The sequence below is a fragment of the Myotis daubentonii genome, chromosome 9, assembly GCF_963259705.1.
Source record: "Myotis daubentonii chromosome 9, mMyoDau2.1, whole genome shotgun sequence".
NCBI classification, from domain to species: domain Eukaryota; kingdom Metazoa; phylum Chordata; class Mammalia; order Chiroptera; family Vespertilionidae; genus Myotis; species Myotis daubentonii.
The window spans coordinates 56,228,012-56,251,350 of NC_081848.1; the positions used below are offsets into that span (position 1 = coordinate 56,228,012).

A 23,339-nucleotide genomic window follows, 5' to 3' on the forward strand; every position below is an offset into this window, starting at 1 on the left:
GAACCAGGATGTCACAGTTCGATTCCCTGTCAGGGCATATACCCAGGTTGCAGGCTTGATCCCCAGTGTGGGGCATGCAGGAGGCAGCTGATCAATGATTTTGTCTCATCATTGGTGTTTTTCTCTCTCTCCCTCTCCCTTCCTCTCTGAAATAAATAAAAATGAAGAAAGCGTATCAACATTTTCCCAAATTTCCATATATTACTGGTTTAATGATATATTCTTAGGAAAAATATGTGCACATGGCTTAAATTGTATACATTGCACCCCAGTAACAATTTTTAGTGGCTAGCAAGATATATATGCTAACTTTCAAGGTGAACAGATTCTGTGTTTGGATATTTAAGCAATAATATAAAATACACAATATAACATACAGATCATATATTGTAGAATTGTATACCTAAAACCTATGTATTTTTTAAACCAGTGTCACCCCAACAAGTTCAATAAAAAAGTTAAAAAAGCAATAATACAAAAAGTTTAAAACTAATTTTCATCTTGAATGGCATATATGCTTCAGTATTCTGCCTTTATAAAAGGAGGGTGAATTATTTAAGTGATAATGAAGTCTATGAGAGTAGTATTAAAATTTGTATTATTTATAACTGGTTTCTAGAAAATTTTAATGGAGTGGCATTGATATGTAGGTTGCTTCAGAATGGATGCTTGCAATATATTCTTTTCTCTAAGTTGACTTCTCATTTATTTGCTTTTCTTACTTTCTACAACTGTAGTGCCTATGAGATTATTAAGCTGAAGGGGTACACCTCTTGGGCTATTGGCCTATCTGTGACAAATCTGGTAGAATCCATTTTGAAAAATCTTAGGAGAGTGCATCCAGTTTCGACTATGGTTAAGGTAGGCTTAAATTGATCTTTATTATCATTAATGTTTGTTGAGTCCTTACTATGTGCCAGGCATATACAAGGTGTTATAATGGTGAACAAAAAAGACAGAGATCCTGCCCTTATAGAAGTTAATGAAAAATGGACTTAATAAAACAATTACAAAAGAAAATATCTAATAATAAATTATACTAAGTGCTATAATGAAAAACTAAAAAGTGCTAAGAGTACACAAGAAGAGAATTTAACTACTCTGGGAAGGGGCATGGGTGGTCGTTAGGGAAGTCTTCCCAAAGAAGTAAAATGACCTAATCCAAGTAATGAGTAGGAGTTAATTTGGAAGGCTGGATTAATATTCCAAGTAGAGGGAACACATGTGCAAGAGGATCTTAGGTAGATTTACGCAGAGAAAACTGAGGATCTGAAAAAAAAAAAAGGGGGTCATCTGTTGAAATGCAGAGAGCAAAGGGAGTGATGGGAAGTGCACAGTGAAGGGAAAAGCACGCAGTCAGGCCACCAAAAGGAAGAGGGTAGGCTGAGGGGTGGCAGCAGGTCATGGTCATCACACAGGGCCAGGCGAGGCCCCAGGGGTCTAGGACCTTGTTTTCAGCCCACTCACAGCCCCCAAATGGCATGATGGGAGGGGCATGCATTCTCCAGTTCTAGTCGGAGAAGCCCCTTCTAGAGGAAAGAGAGAGAGAGAAAGTAGAGAGAAACAAATTCCTGGAACACTGGCAGGGAACCGGAGGGCGTTCTTTCCCAGCATAGTGACCTTCTTTCTGATGCCACCCAACATCTGGAAGCTCATGAAAAAACTTCAAAAGTCACAGAGAGGTGACAACAGGATGGCCAAGTACAGGGAAAGTAAGGGAAGGTGAGTGGCGCTGGAGCTGGAGCTGGAGCTGGAGCCTGGCTGGGAATGGAATGTGGACTGACAGTCTGGTGGGGCAGTGGGCTTCCATAGCTAGGCACAGACCAGAGTGGAGTGAATGTGAGTACAGCCTGGAAAGGGGCCCTCAGAGGAAGACGTGTGGTTGGTCTGATGGAGCTCATGAGGTTGAATATCAAGTGGCTACCAAATGAGGAAGCTGGACTTCCGTGGAGGAGGCGGCCAGAGAATCCCTCTGTGGGTGACTAGAGCAAGACAGGAACAAGGTGTATACCCTGAGCTCCTGAGGAGAGCCCAGAAATGGTGAGAGGGACGCTTGGTTGAGTAGTGCCTGTGGGCTTTGAGCTATTGTGGGAAACTGGGAGGCACCACTCTAGAATCAAGGGACTTTGCCCTTCTCTGAATGCTAGTTCCTGGTAACTGTTTATAATCAGACCTGGAGGAATAACAAGACCTTTCCGTCACCTCCTCCAACCCTAAACTCAACCCCAAGGGTGGGGTAGGAAAGAGTGATGAGTGATGAGAGACAGGGAGGTCTGAGGGGTCTATTGGGTCTTCTTATCTTCCAGGGATAGTAGGGAGAGGCAGAGGCTAGTTTATGAGAATGCAAGCATTGTGTGAGTTGTGCAGGGCTGTTTTTTGAATATATTCTTATTGATTTCAGAGAGGTAAGGAGAGGGAGAGAGATAGAAACATCAATGATGAGAGAGAATCATTGATCGGTTGCCTCCTGCATGCCCCACAATGGGATTGAGCCTGCAACCCGGGCATGCGCCCTGACCAGGAATTGAACCGTGACCTCCTGGTTCATAGGTCGATGCTCAACCACTGAGCCACTCGGACCAGGCAATTTGTGCAGGTTTTAATAGGCTTTCTGGCAGCTGCTTCTGTGGCCTTGATTCAGCTGCTGGAGTGGAGGGAATATTAAGGCTGGAGACCAATGTTTCAATAGGACCAAGATAGGGCAGTGGTCATGACTGCACCTATGCCATGGGCCCTGTACATCATGGGAGGCTCAGGGTATCAGTCAGGTTGGAGCAGTGGATAGAGGTATCCTGGAAGGTAGGAGTATATTCCATTGGCAACTGGTGGGTGCCCTGCTAGGCATGAGAGGGTACCCATACCCATAGGTTCCATTGGAGGCTCACTTCTGGAGACTTGAGATTCCATCTGTGGCATCTTTTGTCCAAACTCAGTGGCACACCATGGTGTAAAAGTCAATTTATACAAAACAGAGCCTTCTCAGCCATTTCTGCTTCAGAATTCACTGTTCTCTTGATGTATCTCAAACACAGGCTGCTTGATTATACAGTTCTTTATCAGATGAAATGACATTATGAAGGGAGGGGCATGCATTCTCCAGTTCTAGTCGGAGAAGCCCCTTCTAGAGGAAAGAGAGAGAGAAAGTAGAGAGAAACAAATTCCTGGGCACCCTTACCCTTAGATAGAAGGATGACCTGGTAGGGGGTGAACAGTGCCTTTCTTGGTCCCCTTGAGGCCTCTGGCACGATATTCATGATACTGAACACAAGTTCCACATGGTCATAGGACATTAGGATGCTCTTGGTATTGTCAATGATCACTTAACCACCCGCTGAGGATTCTTGTTGTGCTCCAGTATACTCTTATTCTTAAGAAGCTTTCTAGCACAGCTGCTTTTCCATATCAGGTTAACTGAACAGTAATCTAATTTTGCCTTTTAGGGCTTATATGGAATAAAAGAAGAAATCTTTCTCAGTGTCCCTTGTATCTTGGGGCAAAGTGGTATCTCAGATATTGTGAAAGTTAACTTGAATTCTGAGGAGGAGGACCTTTTTAAGAAGAGTGCAAACACACTTTGGAATATCCAAAAAGACCTGGTATTTTAAAGCCTTTTAATGTTCCACTGTTTTATAGAACAGAAGATAACAAACTGTGTATTTTACATTTTGAAAGTATTTTCATCTGATATGAAAAATATAAGGCGGCATTGGAGACCTATAGCATACTCCAGCCTCTCAAGGGTAGAAAAAGGAAGTGGTAAGGAAATTTATCCTCTTTTATGAATCTCGCATTGCTCTATTCTAAGATACCCAACCTGTACAAATCTAAGAGTGGCCTTTGGGTTTAATAAAATATATATAACAATCCATTATAATATAGAACTTAAGATTTTTTTCACAAAACAAGCACTTTTTCTAGTATTGAAATTTTATCTTGTGCTTTCTTCCCTTAGGGAAACAGCATATTCACTTGATATTGCTTCATGTGTCTATGTGTAATTTTTACTGAGTGCTTATTTTTAAGACCATGTATTTCAGAAGGAAAATAGAAATATACCTTTTTGGTGTAAAAAAATTTAAATATCTTCAACCCTGCAAGTATAATACCAATTAATCTAAATTCAAATTGTGGATTTGGTGTCTTTGTTGAAATACTACACCGGGAGCTTAGACCATCACATTAGATATAAGTGAAAATTAAGCATTGTGGAAAATAAATATAAGGAAATGTCTTGGTTTGTGTGATTAACTGAAACTAATGTGAAACATGGAACCTCTGATTTCCAACTTTCAATTTGGAAATCGATTACATTTCTTTCCAATTCGTTCAGCAAATTACTATTATTCTTGCTGTGTAATGATTATAAGTCAATATGACATGATTTCTGCCCTCCAGTATCTTACAGTGAGTATTTAAGGTACATCAACTAATTAATTATTAATGTATGCTTTATACAAGTCAACTGATAGCTCCCTCTTTGTGTCCAATCTAGGAGTGAATGTTCTTCTTTTGATTTATATATACAAATATATGTGTATGTACATATAATATGTAACATATGTATTTCCTTTACTCCACAAAGAATTAAGGCAGCTGTAGGAAATACCAATGAAACAAAAGCTAAGAAATCAGGACCAAGGTGATTTACAAATTAGACTAGAGCAGTGGGAAAAGTTAGAAGGCAGCTGTGCCGGCCCTGAGGACTTGCATGGCTCTAGTGCAGGTGTACCTATTGCAAAGAGAGTCACAGTTCACCCTCTTAGTCTTGCTACTGTGATAGCTTTCATTCCAGTCATTTACTACCAAACATGATTCGTTCCCTATTATTTTGTTATTTAAATTTTTATTGATTTCAGAGAGGGAGAAAGAGAAACATCAGTGAGAGAATTATTGATCGGCTGCCTCTTGCACACCCCCTATTGGGGATTGACCCTGCAACCCCAGGCATGTGCTCTTGACAGGAATTGAACCCAGGTCCCTTTAGTCCACAGGCCGCCACTCTATCTACTGAGCCAAACCGCTAGGGCTATTTTGTTGTTTTTTTAAAACACACACACACACACACACACACACTCACACACTCACACACTCACACATACTTCCCATGAATACACAAAATATAGTAATGAGTTTAGGTAGGATCGAGGGAAAGGGGAATCTTCTGTGGATTTTGCCTTGTTTTAAAAGCTCCTCTTTGTATTCCAAATTACAATTTCATTTTAGGAAATCCTGGCAGAGATTGAAAAGCTGTAAATAGTTTCTACAGTGAATATTCTAGGAAGTACAACTATATCATGTATTCTCAGTGGGGGCAATATCACCCTTTGGGGTGTGTGTGTGTGTTTAAGTGAGACTCTTAGATATTACAAGGGTTTGGCTCTGTAAAGCTCAGCCCTACCAGGTAAAATCTTATTACTTAGTATCTAATTTCATGAGGTGGGAGGAACCGAATGATTAGGGGAAAATGTCTAAAAAAGCTCTTGAGGGAGAGATAATGAAAAAAAAAAAGTTAAACACTGCCCTACATTTATAAAATCATTTGTCAGATATGTATTGTCTATTATGATTCACAAATGAATTAGAAAAACAGTTAATTATGTAGAATATGGCAGAAGAGATGTGGAAATCTTGGTTTATTTCAGACTAAGGGATAAGTGGGGAATTTTGGATTCTACACTCAGATAATGAATTGTTTTCCCTTCCATTTGTAGAAATGGTTATCAGCACTGCACTGATCAAATTCTTAGGGTTTCATATCTTATTTAAAAATCCTGTTGCAGGCCCTAGCCAGGTAGCTCACTTGGTAGCTCCCCGTATGTTAAGGTTGCAGGCTTGATCTCTAGTCAGGGACCATATAAGAAGCAACCAGTGGCCTGACCGGCGTGGCTCAGTGGTTGAGCATCGATCTATGAACCAGGAGGTCGAGGTTTGATTCCCGGTCGGAGTATATGCCTGGGTTGTGGACTTGATCCCCAGTGTGGAGTGTGCAGGAGACAGCTGATCAGTGATTCTCTCTCTCATTGATGTTTCTATCTCTCTCTTCCTCTCCCTTCCTCTCTAAAATCAATAAAAATTAGAACAAATCCATGTTTCTCTTTCAAATCAATTTTTAAAAATTAAAACATCTTCATTGCATAGAGGGTTGAAAAATTATTATATTTTTCTACTTAAGCTCACTTTTGCGAGTGGTAAAAAGTAGTCCTGAGGGGTTGTGGGCTCAGTCCCCAGTAGGGGGGCATGCAGGAGGCAGCCGATCAATGATTCTCTCTCATCATTGATGTTTTTATTCTCTCCCTCTCCTTTCCTCTCTGAAATCAATAAAAAATGTATATATTTTTAAAAAGTAGCCCTGTGGTATCTTTCTCCTACAGCCCTAGTGAAAAATTCCCAATCAAGTGTAAAAAACCCTTATTGTATACATCTGGACAAAGTTTGGTTAGAAATAGTTGGTTGTTCTTTAAAAAAAATTTAAAAAATATATATATATTTTATTGATTTTTTTACAGAGAGGAAGGGAGAGGGATAGAGAGTTGGAAACATCGATGAGAGAGAAACATTGATCAGCTGCCTCCTGCACACCTCCTACTGGGATGTGCCCACAATCAAGGTACATGCTCTTGACTGGAATCGAACCTGGGACCTTTCAGTTCGCAGGCTGACGCTCTATCCACTGAAGCAAACCAGTCAGGGTGGTTAGAAATAGTTTTACTTGGACTCTCCGGTGGTTGGGTTCTGGGGAAGCTGTATTCCTTTTGATAGCTGAGGCCCGCTAGTTCAGTGTGCCTGCTGCACCTCCTGCAGTTGGAGCCCAAGGAGCCTCTGAGCCTCTTTGAAGATCGCCAACTACAGATACCTCAGCCCATCAAATGTGCATAGGTGACAGGCATCAGAGCCCCTATCTCAGACCTCGTGCTTACGCCAGGTGTGCTAGGCCCCTATGAAGGGTGCACGAGCTGGGCACAGCTTCAGTAATCAACGGTTTTCCTCCTCGGACCTCAGCCAGCTTTTCTGCATTCTCATCCTCTACCTCTCCAGTGAGAGCGGCCATAAGCTGGGCCGCAGAAGTCCTGTGCACCAGCAGGTGAGAGGATGCAATGGGAGCGAATTTCTTACCCTGGGTCCCTTGGGGGCGGGGGCTGGCCTTTCTCCCGTGTGAGTGTGGCTGGAGGTACCTTGTGCCTGGCTGTACTTGGCCTTGGGCTGTACTTGGCTCTGTTCTGGAGCTGACAACTAGGGCAGGGGGAGGATGATGGTGGAAGGGGAGTAAGAGCCAACTGGCTGTAGTCTCTTTGGTGAAGCAGCCCCCTTTCCTTCCTTCATTCCCTCTTGTAAACACCTTCCTCTTCCTCTCCTTGCTTTGCCTCCTGGATGCTGGGCTGCTGGCCAGAAACTACCCAGCTTGATAGTCAACTTTGTCATTCCGTTGTGTCTGAAGCACCTCCTTCCTCACTGGCGCCCAGGAGTTCTCTACAGACCAATTTCTGATGTGGATGTGACTTTGCAGTTTTCCTCTATTAGATTTCCACGATGGCGACTGCCAAGCATGAACTTAAGAATTGCACTTCAGAGAAGGCCATTCATCACAGTAAGATCCCCGTTATCGGAACTGGAGCAGTTGGTGTGGCCTGTGCAATCAGCATCTTATTAAAAGTTATGTGCTTTGTGCCATAGCGTTAATCAAGGTTTCCTCTGTTGGAGGTAAGGCTACCACATGTGGTTGTACAAGTGTGTCCAGTTCAAGGGTTGAGCGGGAGCCCTACCTGGCTTAACCCAGAGGAAGAGGTGACCTTTTATTTTAAATCCTTACCCAAGGATATGTTTTTATTGATTTTAGAGAGGAAGGGAGAGAGAAACATCAATGTGTGGGAGAAACATGGCCGGTTTCCTCTCGTATGTGCTCTGACTGGAAATAGGACGACACTCCTAACAACTGAGCCACACCAGTGAGGGCCAGGTGCCCTTTTTAATTGCTCCACCCACAGTAGGCTTCTTTTTCTAGTGCTTATGATAGTATCATGTGTTAGAAGCATCTATGTGAAAGCATGTTGACATTAGACTTTCACTCATTTGCTTGACTAAGAAATTGAGCTCACAGCCCTAGCTGGTTTGGATCAGTGGATAGAGCATCAGCCTACGGACCAAAGGGTCCTGGGTTCAATTCTGGTCATGTGCCTTATATATTCTTAAGTAGTGATGTCTGTCTTACTGCTGAGCCTAACCCAGTGTCTGCCATCTAGTAGGCACTCACTGTTGACTGACAATATGTGCTTTTAAACTGATGCTACATAGACTTTACTGTTAGTGGTAAAATTGATTTAATATTAACTTCTGGATCTCTGCACTTTACCTTAAATAACCAACCCTTCTAAGAAATTTCTAGTAGTAAACTGCCTACTCCCTAAATATCTTGAAAACATCTCAGAATTAGGACATTCACTTTTTTATAACCTCATGAGCCTTCTGTTCTACTAGATGAACTCTGCAGGACAGTACAGTCATTTAGTGGTCCCAAACAGAACTACTTGCCAGGAAGGCGGACTTCAAATGACAATAGAAGAGTAGTTCATTGCCCTAGCTGGTTTGACGCAGTAGACAGAGCGCCGGCCTGCAGACTGAAGGGTCCCGGGTTTGGTTCCGCTCAAGGGCACATATTGGTTTCAGGCTCGATCCCTGGCAACCAATCGATGTCTCCCCCCTCCACTCTGTCTAAAAATAAATGGGAAAATATCCTTGGGTGAGGATTAACAACAAAAGAGTAGTTCATCGCACCTTCTTCCCCAGTTGTGGCCAGACCATCTTGCCTAGTTAACGTGAGTTCTTAGGTGTAGAGGTTGGCCACTTTCTTCTTGATAAAAAGTTATGGGTTCGTCAGGCCTAGAGAGGAAGCAAATCTAAGTAGGGACTGATTGGCAGGAGGGTATCACTCAGGACGTCTTAAGGTTTCATGGACTTTTCCTAAAAATGTTCAATAAAGAAGAGAACAGTTATGCAACAAATTTTATTTAGCAGTCAGTCCGAACATTCAGCACAAAAGTTTACAGAGGATAGAAAGTGCATTAATAAAAGCCAGTCTTTACCAAAAGAAAACAGAAAATATATTATTGATTCAAAATATTTTACACTTGAGTGATAAACTGCAATAACTTATTCTGGTCACCTACTGATCAGAGAAAGAAAGAAGAAAAGAATGCCTTAAGAAGAGCTCGTCTCCAGCTGGTGTCAGAGAAGTCAGTAAAGGTCACTGAGACCGGCAGTCTTTCTTGCTTTTTGCATTAGTGCTCTCAGCTGGAACTGTTTACGGGACAGAAGACGTACATGCTGGAAGTGGGGGGAAAGTTTCAACAGTTTAGAATGGCTTTGGCCCAGGTATAAAGTATCAGACAGTCTGTAACAAAGATGCGACCTGAGGATCCTAAACTCATTATATCAACCTTCCTTTGAAACCAATACTTCATTACATGTGGTTTTTTAAACTCCACTAGATTCATGCTGGTAGATTGTGTTAAGGAAAGTAATCTTCTGAGACCTTATAAAGATATATTTCACAAGAAAAGCACCATATTGCAGAATCTAGCTCAGGAATTTGAGCTACATCTTGAGACTATCAAGATGCCAGGGAAATCTGTACTGTGATCCTAATGAAGTTACAAAAAACTTTGATAACTATGACTGTTTGTCCTTACTTGGCTAGGAAGGGCAGGGATAAGCAACGCAAGGCCAGCTTTTGTCCCATGCTTAGCAAATAGCATACCTCTCTTGCCTCCTCTCCCTGTGCATCTGTCCCTCAGCTATGCCACCTAAGCAGGGGACAGTGTATGGAAGGGAGTCCCCTTTGGTCTCGTGTTTATACCCAACCATCATGAGCTTGCACAAGGTCCAAGAGTGGTTTGGGCCCTCACTGAGATAGGCAAGATCATCGCGTGACCGCTCGACTAGCCTCACATGTACAGTGAACCATCAGCAGCAGCCAGACTGAATATCCAAAGGGTGGCTACTGCTCTTCCCAAAACCATGCTGCTTATCACCCAACAAAGAACAGTAGTCAGATTTGGCTTACAGGATCTTTTCTTTGTGCCTGTACAATAGCATTAAGCCTGAAACAACCTGCATTCAGAGGGCTTTGGTACCAGCAAGGCAGCCCTAACTTTGCAGGGCTGGAAAAACTGGTCTAAAATTATGTAAACTTAAGAAAATTATCAGAAAAATAATGGGGGTGGAGGGTTGTCAGTGATTTCATTTACATGGTATGACCAGAAAGAGCCAATGGAAATGTGAGTGTACCTCCTGACCCACCCGAGCTCAGCTGTAAGAACGATACTCAGTGTAATGCTTCCGGGGGGGGGGGGGGGGGGGTCACTAGTCCACTTTCCTTCCCCTGCTCAGACAGGTCCTCAGCCTTTGTACGTGAGAAGACACTGCCATATATGTCTACTTGCTCTCTTTTGGGGAAAATGAGGAATTTTAACCCACACCCTCCAGAGAAACTCTCTTGGGTTTGTGATTTTTAAGATCAGTGTCTCTAAGATTTCCAAAATCTTGGAAAGCAGAGTGAGGAAGACATACCTTTAAGAAGACATCCAGGTCTATTACTCCCCGCCTCAAGGCTTCTCCCAGGTAAAAGATAGTGTCTTCAATAGCATTTTCTTCTGCATACAGATTTAGGATCTGTTTATATAGTGGGGCTGTCGGAATGATAACTTCATCAATATCGTTGTTTTCAGATTGATTTTCCATTTTTTCCAGAGCAGAGCTGAGTTCTTCATCCTTCTTTCTCAAAAGTTCTATGTTTTTATCAACCTCAGCCTGAAAACAGAACAGTCCAAGCATGATGACTTTATACTAATTGTGTGTAATTATCTGCTTGTCAGACATCTACAACTCATGGATGAGATTAATGTTTCATTCAGCACATTGGTCAAAGGTAGAGGAGAAGGTATGATGAGTGAAAGCGGGATAATGTTGGAAATACCTTGAGCTGAACCCTTTCAGTGGCAGTGATAACCTTATCACTTACCACTGACAAATGATATTGCAAAATAAACCATCAGACAAGACACTTTACAACCAGCGGTTCTTTATATGAAAACTACAAGATACCTTTCTTTCAAACAAGTGGGCATCTGCCACAAAGGGATTACGCTTCCTCAGTCTACAGAGATTCAACAGACAGAACCCTACACAGTTGAACACAAGTCACAAGATATCACAGGCGGTAGCTGCAAGCTCTGAGATAGGCAAGATCACTTTCCTGAACTTTTGAAAATAGCTGGCTACTGGGAAGCTCACTTTACACTAGAACCACCCCAAAGCCCTCAAAACATTCACTAACTCTTAACCCTTTCATCAAAACTGCACATTTATTGAAATGAGTTGTCCCTTGCGGGGATGAAAGTAGAGAGTGAAGCTGGCACTCAAATTATGTTATTGCCTCTATTTCATTGTTAAAGTCACAGGGCTGACTTATACTGACTATCTAGGGCACAACAGGCTGATAAAATGTAAGAAAGCTTAAGAACTAAAGGTTGCAAACTACATTTATATCTTTGAACTAAGTCAGAAGGGCTCAATGGAGATGCTTTAAATATAGCGCAAACAACATTTGGAAACAATACAAAGAACTAACACTGAGGTCTGCACCAGGGTCTGCAGATCTTTACCATGGCTAAGAGCTCTCAAATTCTTATTTCCTGGTAACTGGCAAAATCAAGCACTCAAACACACAGTCCTCCTCTGTGTCAAAACACCACCCCCCAGGGTGAAGGTGCCAGCAAAAATGCTCTAAATACCATCCACCTTCCAATCAGATATGAGACACAGGCTCCATTTAAACAAAGCTATACAGAAGCTACCTTCAAATGTGTGAAGATGTATAAGTTTCTGAACTGACTGTATCCTACAACGTCCAGTGTAACGAGGTAACACTGCCTCTACCATTCAATCTAAAAATTGCAACTATTCAGTGAGTTACTTACTACTTCTTGATCTAAACGGGTAACCATCTCTTCCAGTTTTTGGTGACCTTTTTTCAGGTCTTCCTCTGTTCGTTTCAGGGCATTGAGCTCTGCCTGAGCGCGATCCATTTCCTCCTTCATCCGCCATCTCAGTTTGTCACTGACCGCTGAGATGAGAGAAGCTCGAATGGTGTCCTCACTGATTGTACCATCCCTACTGGGACCTGTAGGAGAATAGGGCAAAACACACTTATTTCCCAAGTCCTTCTATTTCTTTCACAGGAACCTTCAAAAACAGGACAAAGTATAAGCTGACACTTTCGAAGTAGGAGGAATGAAGAACGTTTAAATGTTACAATTCCATAAATAACTTTGAAATCTGAGTTGATTCAGAAATACTTTTCCTTCAAGAGGTTATCAATTCACATATTTCTCAACAACAAAGTTATACCAATGAAAAGCATTTTATTTAGGCCAAGACCATTCTCAGGCCTCACTGCTAAACTGAAGGAGACAGGAACCCATGTGAGAAGCCTGTAACAGGACAGACCAGGAAGAGTCCCTAATGTACGGGTTAATAAGGCTTCCCTTCTGCAAGGCTTTATTCCTTCACTTTTTTTTTGAGAGCGGGAAAGGAAAGGAGGGAGACAGGGAGGAGAGAAGGGGGGAAGAAGAGAGAAAAACTTGAATCGCCTCTCATACACACCCTACTAGGGATGGGACTGGCAACCTGAATATGTGCCCTGGTTGGGAATCGAACCTGCCACTTCTTGGTGCATGGGACAGTGTTACAACCAAATGAGTCACACCAGCCAGGGCTACTCCTTTCTCTTGACCAGAACCAATGAGCAAGACAATGACATCCAGAAAATCTCAACAGCTGATAAACTTACTCTCGGATTCTTTACTATTCTCTTCTAAATGACTTTTCCTAGCCAGTGTCTTACATAATGTCCTTGCACATTTCAGATCAAATAAATGCTGCAGATATTTTCTTCAAAAGGTCCTGGGTGGTGAAGGCCTGGGAGGGGTGGGTGCAGGGTGGATGGGGTCAATGAGAAAAAAACGGGGCAGGGAGGCATCTGTAATACTTTCAACACTAACAACACATTTAAAACCAAAAAAAAAAAAAAAAAAACACCCACAAAATGTCCTGCATTTAACATAAGTAAGGATTCTCTTTATAATTATCAATGTTTTTCACTTAAGGTCCTAAATCAGCAAATGTATAAATGGCATTTGATTTTCAATTATGTTCGATGATGGAATACTATGTGGGGAATTACTCTAAGTATGTTTACCTTTTATTGCCTCCAATGCATAGGAATGATTACAGACTAAGGAAGTATACCTCCACTTTGAGCTGAAAATTTTTATCACCTTGACAATGAATTCACTCATCAGGGAAAAAGCCCCTTTAGTTTGTAAGAATGTACCTAAACTCTCACCACTTGTTTCCATCTATTACAAGCCCCTTCCTGGCCCCAAGTTACAGATGTAAAAGGAACCTGCTGTCCAAACCACAACACAACCAGCTCCACACATGCTCTTCAGTGTCCCATTTGATCACAACTCCCACTATTCCATAAACCGGTCTCTTCTCCCAGAAGCTGTTCCATACCCAGGTTACCCTGAGTGCTCTTCTGGGCCTTCGAAAATGACATGGGGAGGAGACGTTGGTGTTCTCAGGGGTCATGGGTGTTAAAAGTTTTGCTCCCCACCCCTTTCTCTTGTTTCCACCCCAGAAGGACTGTTTTTGTTTTTCTAAATTGAATTTTCTTTCTCTTGCAAGTGAAAATTAGTACAGTGTCTCACATGGCCAGGTTTTCCTGAGGAGTGTCCTTTGTCCATCTGTTCAAAGGACACTGCTTATGCACAAGGAAGAGCCCAATATCAGATTCCTAGTTCTACCTACCAGGGTCTCGACTTCTTTCCACTAGAAACTTATTGCTGAGGAGAGCCCAAACAGTATCCATCCTACCAGAGGCAATTCCTGCTTTTGGTTGATTACTAACACACAAATCCATAGTATATACTTTCTAGAATTCACTTCTGATCTTACCAAAGTATTTCAGCTTATTTCATTTTTCTGAGAAACAGAAGTATTAACTCAGACAACCTGTGCTTTGGAGTTCAGAATTGTAAAGCTAGAGGCTAATCATATTTTCCCAGTTAAAACTGAGGTCTTATTATTTATGGCTTCTTAGTACCTAACTTTTCCAGAGTGTTCTCAGGAATTTACCAGCTACTGCATCACCTCTAGGCTCCCTTCACTCAATTTTTCTTATTTTCCTCTCAGATCTATCAGATTACCAGGACTTCTAACTCCAAAGGCCTCATCTGCCAAAATGTAACAAAAATCCTCAGAACATTTTCAAAGAAGATTGAAACCATCAGATGGAAGTCTTCACTTATTCTCTCCTTTGGAATAAGAATCCAGACCCCTTTAAATACGTGCCTGATTTCTCACACTTCAAAAGTACTAACCTTTCTCAGCAAGACAACTTGCTTTCTTCCAGATCCCTTTGAAGGACCAGGTGCTTTTAAGCTTTCATGTATCCCTCTTTCTAATTTGCACGCGTCTAAAAGCACAGTGACTGCCTTATCTCCTCTGCTTTTGTTCTGGTTCACTGGTTAAGCTCTGTTCTTGGCTAAGGAAAGGTCCATTGATTACCTCTTTCCTAACCCCAAACCTCAGATAATCTTTGAACTCGTTTTCTCTAGTTCTTACCTCTGAGTTCTAGTCCACTTTTAGCCACCATCACTGTAATCCATGCACATTCTCAATGCCTGTGACATTGCTTCTCTAGTTCATGAAAATTGGCTTTGAGGAGATTAAAAAAAATCTTGCTCCTTTTATGTATAAATTGGAGATATATAGCACATAAACAGATATACAGTATAAACTATGGTATTAACAGTTCATGGGGGGGGGGGGGGGGGATGATTAAGAAAAAAATGTCTAAAAAGGTTCCTGAGGTTAAGAAACACTGCTATAATCCATCTGTAATTCTTATTTTTACCAGAAATTTTGTTGCTGTTGTAAACTTCTACTTGCTGGCCTTCACATCAAACCTCATTCCTAAACTTATGATCTACACTTGCTACAACATTGAAGTTATGCTAATTAAAACCTATGAAAGGCAAACTTCTTGAAGGTCCTGTAAATAACGACCTGCTAGATCAGTGGTCGCCAAACCGGTGGTCCGTGAGGTCCGAAAGATTGTTGACCGCTGTGCTAGATACTGCTTTTTTCCATAACCAGCTCTACCTCTTCCATTAACAAACTCTGGTCATTCTGAATTTACAAAAAGTTATACTTAGGATAAAGTTTCAGATACCCATCTCTAAAAACATTTAAATCCTGGAATTTACACTGTTTCTCTTATATGTTAAGACAAATGCTACCACATAGCACCAAATAAGTTCCTAGCTAAAGCCATTAACACTCAAAATGGGAACCCCACTGTGGCAGCAGTTGCCTGGTTTTCTACGAAGACTACAGTTCATCTATGGAGGCTAGAAATGCCAAGACAGACCTATTCCTTTCCTCTCACAGACAGACCATTTTACACAGCATATTTGAGTACTTTAAATCCACCTGCTGCCGAAGCCGGTTTGGCTCAGTGGATAGAGCGTCGGCCTGTGGACTGAAAGGTCCTGGGTTCGATGCCGGTCAAGGGCATGTACCTGGGTTGTGGGCACTTCCCCAGTGGGGGATGTGCAGGAGGCAGCTGATCGATGTTTCTCTCTCATCGATGTTTCTAACTCTCTATCTCTCTCTCTTCCTCTCTGTAAAAAATCAATAAAATATATTTTAAAAAAATCCACCTGCTTTCTAAAAAGAATTATAATTAAGATCTGAAATGTAAATGCCAAAAGAGAAAACCCACACTGAAGTTCAAAATTCAATAAACCCTGACATTTAAAGAGATTGTTTACATAAACAACAAAAAATATGGTGGAAGATTCTCCTCCTCTGGTTTCCTTCTCAAACAAAGCAATTCCCCCCCACCACCCCCTTAAACATCTTAAGAAAAAATTTTAACATTCTTTAACATTTTTATTGCTTTTAGAGAGAAAGAAGAAGGGAGAGAGCGAAACACTGTTCCACTTATTTATGCATTCATTGGTTGATTCTTGTATATGCCCTGATAAGGGATCAAATACGCAACTTGGCGAATCAAGAAGATGTTCTAACCAAATGAACAACCTGGACAGGGAATTTTAATATTTTTTTACCTGCTAACAGGGGTGGAAAACGTCTGGCCCACGAGAAATCATTTGGCCTGACCCTGCTAAGGCACTAGATCTAGTGTGCAGTATATTGTATTATAATTTCATAAGTGGCATTGCTACAATGGCAGGATTACAACATATAAATGTATCAAAGTAGCATGCTGTACTCCTTAATTTACACAATGGTACAGGTCAAATTTATTCAATAAAAAAAGTGAAATGTACTCTTCACAACAGGAGACTCACTCTCCTTATGTGGAGAAATACAATTTTTAAGGCTACTTACCAACAGTGGTCACGGGAGGCTGAGAAGGGTACTGGGAACTTGTTGTGGCAGGATACGGACCACCAGGTGGGTAAGGACAGCCTGGGTAACCACTAAAGAGAAGAACGGAAAACATTAAATATTAAGATGACCCAACACTACAGTGTCTTTAGAACCCCATTCAGGAAGTTAAACTTGACAGGTCATTCATTTACTAGTTCATGACTTCACAGTTTTGGAGCTACAGGTGTCTATTCAAGCAACGTTCTATAGAAATTCCATAAATAAGCCCTAACCGGTTTGGCTCAGCGGATAGAGCATCGGCCTGTGGACTCAAGGGTCCCAGGTTCAATTCCGGTTAAGGGCATGTATCTTGGTTGTGAGCACATACCCAGTAGGGAGTGTGCAGGAGGCAGCTGATTGATGTTTCTCTCTCATCGATGTTTCCAACTCTATCTCTCTCCTTTTCTCTCTGTAAAAAAATCAATAAAATACATATATTTTAAAAAATGTCCTCCTCATCTCTAGAGGCTAAGGATGTCCAATTTAAAAAAAAATTCCATAAACGACACTAGCTTTAGTCTCAAAGTGAATGCTTAAAATGCTCTTGCTTGGCCCTGGTTATCTGAAGGTAACCTTCATAGCAACAGAAAGCAACTAGACGCAGTGGTTCTCAACCTTTCTAATGCCGCGACCCTTTAATACAGCTCCTCATGTTGTGGTGACCCCCAACCATAAAATTATTTTTGTTGCTACTTCATAACTGTAATTTTGCTACTGTTATGAATCATAATGTAAATATCCGATATGCAGGATGTATTTTCATTGTTCGCGACCCACAAGTTGAGAACCGCTGAGTCTAAGGGCAGTTCAACAGCATCAGAATGGGAAGCAAAAAATATTTTGTGAGAGAATTTTTTCATTCTGATTTCCTAGCAAATAGGGAAATTACACTATTTAGTTTTTACCTGTGGTTCATTGATAACCTTTGTTAATATTTGATCTGAAAATACTACCTAAATAGTTTTAAAATTTTTCTTCTCATTCTATAGAAACTTTGTGTTATTCGTGCATTCACATAGAGTTGGAAGGAACTTTCCTTAGAAGCATTCTCCTCCTATCTTCTAACATTGTTTCATAAATACCATTTACAATATTCCTGACAATAGTATCACTCCTCTTGCATTCTGGAGCCATTACTGAGTAAAAGAAGAGCTATCTGAACACAAGCACTGTGATACTGTGAGACAGCTGATTTGATAACTAAGAGGGTTACTAGGTGACTAATGGGCAGGTAGCGTATACAGCATGGGTACACTGTACAAAGGGCTAATTTATGTCCTAGGCAAAGCGGAGTGAGACAGTGCAAGATTTAATCATGGCACTCAGAACGCCATGCAGCTGAAAACTTATAAACTCTTAATTTCTGAATTTTCCATTTAATATTTTTGGACCATGGTTGGCTGTGGGTAACGAACTATGGAAAGCAAAATCGCAGATAAAGGGGATTACTGGACTATTTTCTACCTTTGCATGTTATTAAGCAATTTGCCCTAGGTACCAACTCTCTTTCAGGTTTTTAAAGAGCCCTTTTTGATCTAAGTGTATTTTTTAAAAAAATTTCCAACATTTTTATGTTCCTTTTTCTTTATGTATCTCTTCAAAATTTACTATTATATTTAAGGCACCATGTCAGTACTTGAGGCAGAAGCTAAGATGTGAATCCATTTCTTCCTCAAGATATTACTAATTTTACAGGGCAAGATCCCTGTAAAAAAAAATCTTGCCGAAACCGATTTGGCTCAGTGGATGGAGCGTCGGCCTGCGGACTGAAAGGTCCCGGGTTTGATTCCGGTCAAGGGCATGTACCTGGGTTGTGGGCACATCCCCAGTGGGAGATGTGCAGGAGGCAGCTGATCGATGTTTCTCTCTTTTTTTTTTTTTTTTTTTTAAATATATTTTATTGATTTTTTACAGAGAGGAAGGAAGAGAGATAGAGAGCTAGAAACATCGATGAGAGAGCAACATCGATCAGCTGCCTCCTGCACATCTCGCACTGGGGATGTGCCCGCAACCCAGGTACATGCCCTTGACCGGAATCGAACCTGGGACCTTTCAGTCCGCAGGCCGACGCTCCATCCACTGAGCCAAACCGGTTTTGGCCGATGTTTCTCTCTTATCGATGTTTCTAACTATCTCTCTCCCTTCCTCTCTGTAAAAATTCAATAAAATATATTTTTTAAAAAATCTTGATAGGATAAAGGAAATAACATGCTAAATCAAAGTTCAGGAGAAGGAGAACAGAAAATCAATACTAGTTAGAGGAGATCAGGGAAGGTTTTGGGAGATGTGTAATACCTATGAAAGTTGTACCTACCTAATTCTCTTCAATTCCCTTACTCATAACTCTGTATTTTCCAGCCACACTAAAGTGTTTCCCTATTCTTTCCTGGTTTTTATTTTTATTTTTATTTTTTTGGCTTGCATAAAACTTGAGTGGACTGGACTTGATAATAAATTTCCTCTCAGTTATCAAATGTTATTACTCTTTGCTGCTCCATCTACTTCTAAACACCTAATTTTCTTAAGGTCATCATTAAAAACCAGTACTTGCATTTATGAAGCTATCTCTAAGCTCCCACTTCCAAACCAGATGTGACACCTTCTTTTAAAGATCTGTTTATTTATCACAGCACTTACCATTTTCTGTCTTTTCTGATACCAGGAACTGTTTTCTAATACTCTTTTTAAAATTTCTTTACTGGTTAAGGTATTACAAATGTGACCTCATCCCCCCATTAACCCCCAACCTCCCCCCCACACTCATGCTCTCATCCCCCTGTTGTCCATGTCCATTGGTTTGGCTTATATGGATGCATACAAGTCCTTTGGTTGATCTCTTCCCCTTACCCACCCCCCCTCCCCTACTTTCCCTGTTGGGATTGATAATCTGATCGCTGTTTCTGTCTTTGGGTCTGTCCCTGTTCGTCAGTCTATGTTGTTCTCTATATTCCACAAATGAGTAAGATCACGTGATATTTATCTTTCTCTGACTGGCTTATTTCACTTAGCATAATGCTCTCCAGTTCCATCCATGCTGTTGCAAATGGCAAGAATTCTTTCTTTTTTACCGCAGCGTAGTATTCCATTGTGTATATGTACCACAGCTTTTTAATCCACTCATCTGCTGATGGGCACTTAGGCTGTTTCCAAATTTTAGCTATGGTGAATTGTGCTGCTATGAACATAGGGATGCATATATCCTTTCTGACTGGTGTTTCTAGTTTCTTGGGATATAGTCCTAGAAGTGGGATCACTGGGTCAAATGGGAGTTCCATTTTTAGTTTTTTGAGGAAACTCCATACTGTTCTCCACAGTGGCTGCACCAGTCTGCATTCCCACCAGCAGTGCAGAAGGGTTCCTTTTTCTCCACATCCTCTCCAACACTTGTTGTTTGTTGATTTGTTGATGATAGCCATCTGACAGGTGTGAGATGATACCGCATTGTCGTTTTGATTTGCATCTCTCGTATAATTAGTGACTTTGAGTATGTTTTCATATGTCTTTCGGACTTCTGCATGTCCTCTTTCGAAAAGTGTCTATTTAGGTCCTTTGCCCATTTTTTGATTGGATTGCTTATATTCCTTTTGTTAAGTTGCATGAGTTCCCTGTAAATTTTGGAGATTAAACCCTTATCAGTGATATCATTGGCAAATATGTTCTCCAATGCAGTGGGCTTTCTTGTTGTTTTGCTGATGGTTTCCTTTGCTGTGCAAAAGCTTTTTATTTTGATGTAGTCCCATTTGTTTATTTTCTCTTTAGTTTCCATTGCCCTAGGAGCAGTATCAAAGAAGAAATTCCTTCGGCATGTTTGCGATTTCGCTGCCGGTGGATTCCTCTAGTATTTTTATGGTTTCCCATCTTACGTTTAAGTCTTTTATCCATTTTGAGTTTATTTTTGTGTATGGTGTGAGTTGGTGGTCTAGTTTCATCTTTTTGCATGTATCTGTCCAATTTTCCCAACACCATTTATTGAAAAGACTGTCTTGACTCCATTGTATGCTCTTGCCTCCTTTGTCGAATATTAATTGGGCATAGTGGTTTGGGTCGATTTCTGGGTTCTCTATTCTATTCCATTGATCTATATGTCTGTTCTTGTGCCAGTACCAAGCTGTTTTAAGAACAGTGGCTTTGTAATACGGCTTGATATCTGGTATTGAGATCCCACCTACTTTGTTCTTCTTTCTCAGGATTGCTGTAGCTATTCGAGGTCTTCTTTTATTCCAGATGAATATTTGAAACGTTTGTTCTAGATCTGTGAAATATGCTGTTAGTAATTTAATGGGGATTGCATTGAATCTATAGATTGCTTTGTGTAGTATGGACATTTTGATGATGTTGATGCTACCAATCCATGAACATATGTTCTTCCATCTATTTATGTCTTCCTCTCTTTTTTCAGTGTCCTGTAGTTTTTCCCATATAAGTCTTTTACCTCCTTAGTTAAGTTTATTCCTAGGTATCTTAATTTCTTTGGTGCGATGGTAAATGGGTTTGCATTTTTAGTCTCCCTTTCTGTAAGTTCACTATTGGTGTAAAGAAATGCCTTAGATTTTTTTTGGCATTAATTTTGTATCCTGCTACATTGCCGAATTCATTTATTAAGTCTAATAATTTTTTGATGGAGTCTTTAGGGTTTTCTATGTACAGTATCATGTCATCTGCAAATAAGGACAGTTTTACTTCTTCTTTTCCAATTTGGATGCCTTTCATTTCTTTTTCTTGTCTGATCGCAGTGGCTAGTACTTCCAGTACTATGCTGAACAGGAGTGGTGCTTAAGGGAAATGGTTTTAGTTTTTGCCCATTGATTATGATGTTGGCTGTAGTTTGTCATATGTAGCTTTTATTATGTTGATATATGCTGCTAATACACATATCAAAACTGGGACAACCATTCTTGACATACCTTTTAGTTTCCTTGTATACATCCTGCAGATGCTAAATAAAACTGAAAAGTTCTTAAGATTTGGAAGAGACCTTAGAGATCAACTAGTCCAACTTTTTATAGCAAGAATAAAGACTCTCAAAAAAAGAAAAGAAAAAAAGTCTCTCATAGCCATTGTTTTAAGATAAAGATTCTTCTTCAGTCACTGATTTATTAATTCTCCTTTAGGACAAAGGGAGAAGAGAAAGAGGTTCTGGCTCTTCTGCCAAGACCTCTTATACAGAGAGATATCGATGGCCATGTGAATACAGTTACCTTCACACTCATTAGCATGGTATGCTTTGAGATGAAAAGTTATGTTTCACAGGAAAAAAAATCAAATCTTTGAAAAATAACTGTCTCAAAAAGAAACTTCTTACAAACAATCTCACAAAACACACTTTTATTGTTACATATGATAAGTGGGTAAAGGTTACATTTCTGTCAACATCTTCATTTTTATTGACAAGTTTCTTTGCAATGGCTTTATTATTCAGAAGTCCATTTCCCTCTTGTCCTTCCAACAACTATTCCCTACACATCTTAAGTTCCTTCTTACTAGCAACTGCTAATTATAGGCTGTAATTTCAGGGCTTCATACAGGATTCCAATTCTAGAACTTAATCAGAAAATTAAGGGCCTCAAAAAATCTAAAACGTACGACTGCTTATGTATTATAATCATAGGAATCCTTCTCTATTGCACCTGACAGATGTTCATCTAATCTCTGCTTACCTGTCTAATGTGACTGAACACATACTACCTTAGAGAGCTAGTCTCTGAGATTAAGAGAAAGACCCAGAAATAAATAAGTTTCCTAAATTTAAGTTATAAGATCCTACATATTATATATGTAAATCTATATATTTAGCCATAGCAGTAATCTGTTCAGGAAATCTGACTGCATTTATCTGTGAGGGTTATCTGGCCCTAAGAAGAGTTAGCAGGGTAAAAATTTCTTGTTAATTGTTATAGTAGCTGGAAATCTCATTCAGGCACCAGTATGTGCCAGTCTTTCATTTGAAGTCTGCCCAAAGACCACCTTTCAAAACTATTCCTAGATTACCAATGGAACAAGTACACATTTAAAGAGGTTGGGTTTTTTTTGTTTTTTTGTTTTAAAATATTTTTATTGATTTCAGAGAGGAAGGGAGAGGGAGAGAGAGGCAGAAACATCAATGATGAGAATCAGTGATTGGCTGCCTCCTGCAAGGACCACACAGGAGATCGAGCCCGCAACCTGGGCATGTGCCCTGAATTGGAATTGAACTGTGACCTCCTGGTTCATAGGTCAACGCTCAACCACTGAACCACACTGGCCAGGCCAGAAATTTAAGTTTTTAAAAAGGGTATTAAAATATTATTCTCCTGGTTGAATTCGTTAAAAGTTGTATTCCTTTAACCTTTGAGTCACTTACACTGTTCCCTAAGGGAAGCAGCAAGAATTTCAAGGTCCAAAGCCAATCAAAGATCATTGTCATTGTCCTCTCCCTTTCCTCTCTATAAATGGGACAGAGCACGTTTCTCTAAAATGGCAAAAACTCCTTTAGAGCTGTGTACATACCATAAAATTCTAATACACCCAATTTTACTTTCATTAAATTGTTAACTAAATTTAGTTTAATGCCCTGGCACCTATTATTTTGACTCTACATCAACAGAATTTCTAAGTTATTAAGAAAATAAATTTTTGATTACCTGGGATTGGAAGGGTATCCAGATGGGTATGAAGAGATTCCACTGGGCATGCCTGGCATGTAGGAAGCTGAAAATAAGTTTTAACATTTTAAAATAATATTCATAGTTCTGGTACATAAGTGATCACATGAGATATACATCACTGTCAAACCGTAGCAAAATTTCACACAGTTAAAGAATCAAAAATTTCATACACTTAAA

The 23,339-nt window shown here is 40.4% G+C and overlaps 2 protein-coding genes and 1 long non-coding RNA gene across 6 annotated transcripts in view; 2 read left to right on the forward strand and 1 right to left on the reverse strand.

The window, feature by feature from the left end:
* The window catches only part of LOC132241042 (L-lactate dehydrogenase C chain), a 37,946-nt gene extending 22,413 nt beyond the window's left edge, over positions 1-15,533 (forward strand). The window contains exons 7-8 of one of the 4 annotated variants that reach the window (XM_059709102.1): positions 738-861; positions 3,441-4,997. In XM_059709102.1, coding sequence (XP_059565085.1) covers positions 738-861; positions 3,441-3,605 — 289 coding nt within the window. In that variant the 3' untranslated portion in view covers positions 3,606-4,997. Of the gene's footprint in view, positions 1-737; positions 862-3,440; positions 4,998-14,250 lie in introns of those variants that run through there. The other 3 variants (XM_059709100.1, XM_059709099.1, XM_059709101.1) reach the window with 3 other exon arrangements.
* On the forward strand, positions 6,596-9,177 carry LOC132241043 (uncharacterized). The gene is made up of 2 exons (XR_009454449.1): positions 6,596-6,729; positions 8,873-9,177. It is a non-coding gene; the product is annotated as an uncharacterized LOC132241043 (long non-coding RNA).
* The window catches only part of TSG101 (tumor susceptibility 101), a 29,130-nt gene continuing 14,772 nt past the window's right edge, over positions 8,982-23,339 (reverse strand). The window contains exons 6-10 of the mRNA XM_059709098.1: positions 23,139-23,205; positions 16,477-16,568; positions 11,973-12,175; positions 10,564-10,803; positions 8,982-9,318 (exon numbers count right to left, since the gene is read on the reverse strand). Of these exons, the coding sequence (XP_059565081.1) occupies positions 9,229-9,318; positions 10,564-10,803; positions 11,973-12,175; positions 16,477-16,568; positions 23,139-23,205 (692 nt within the window). The 3' untranslated portion in view covers positions 8,982-9,228. The remainder of the gene's footprint in view (positions 9,319-10,563; positions 10,804-11,972; positions 12,176-16,476; positions 16,569-23,138; positions 23,206-23,339) is intronic.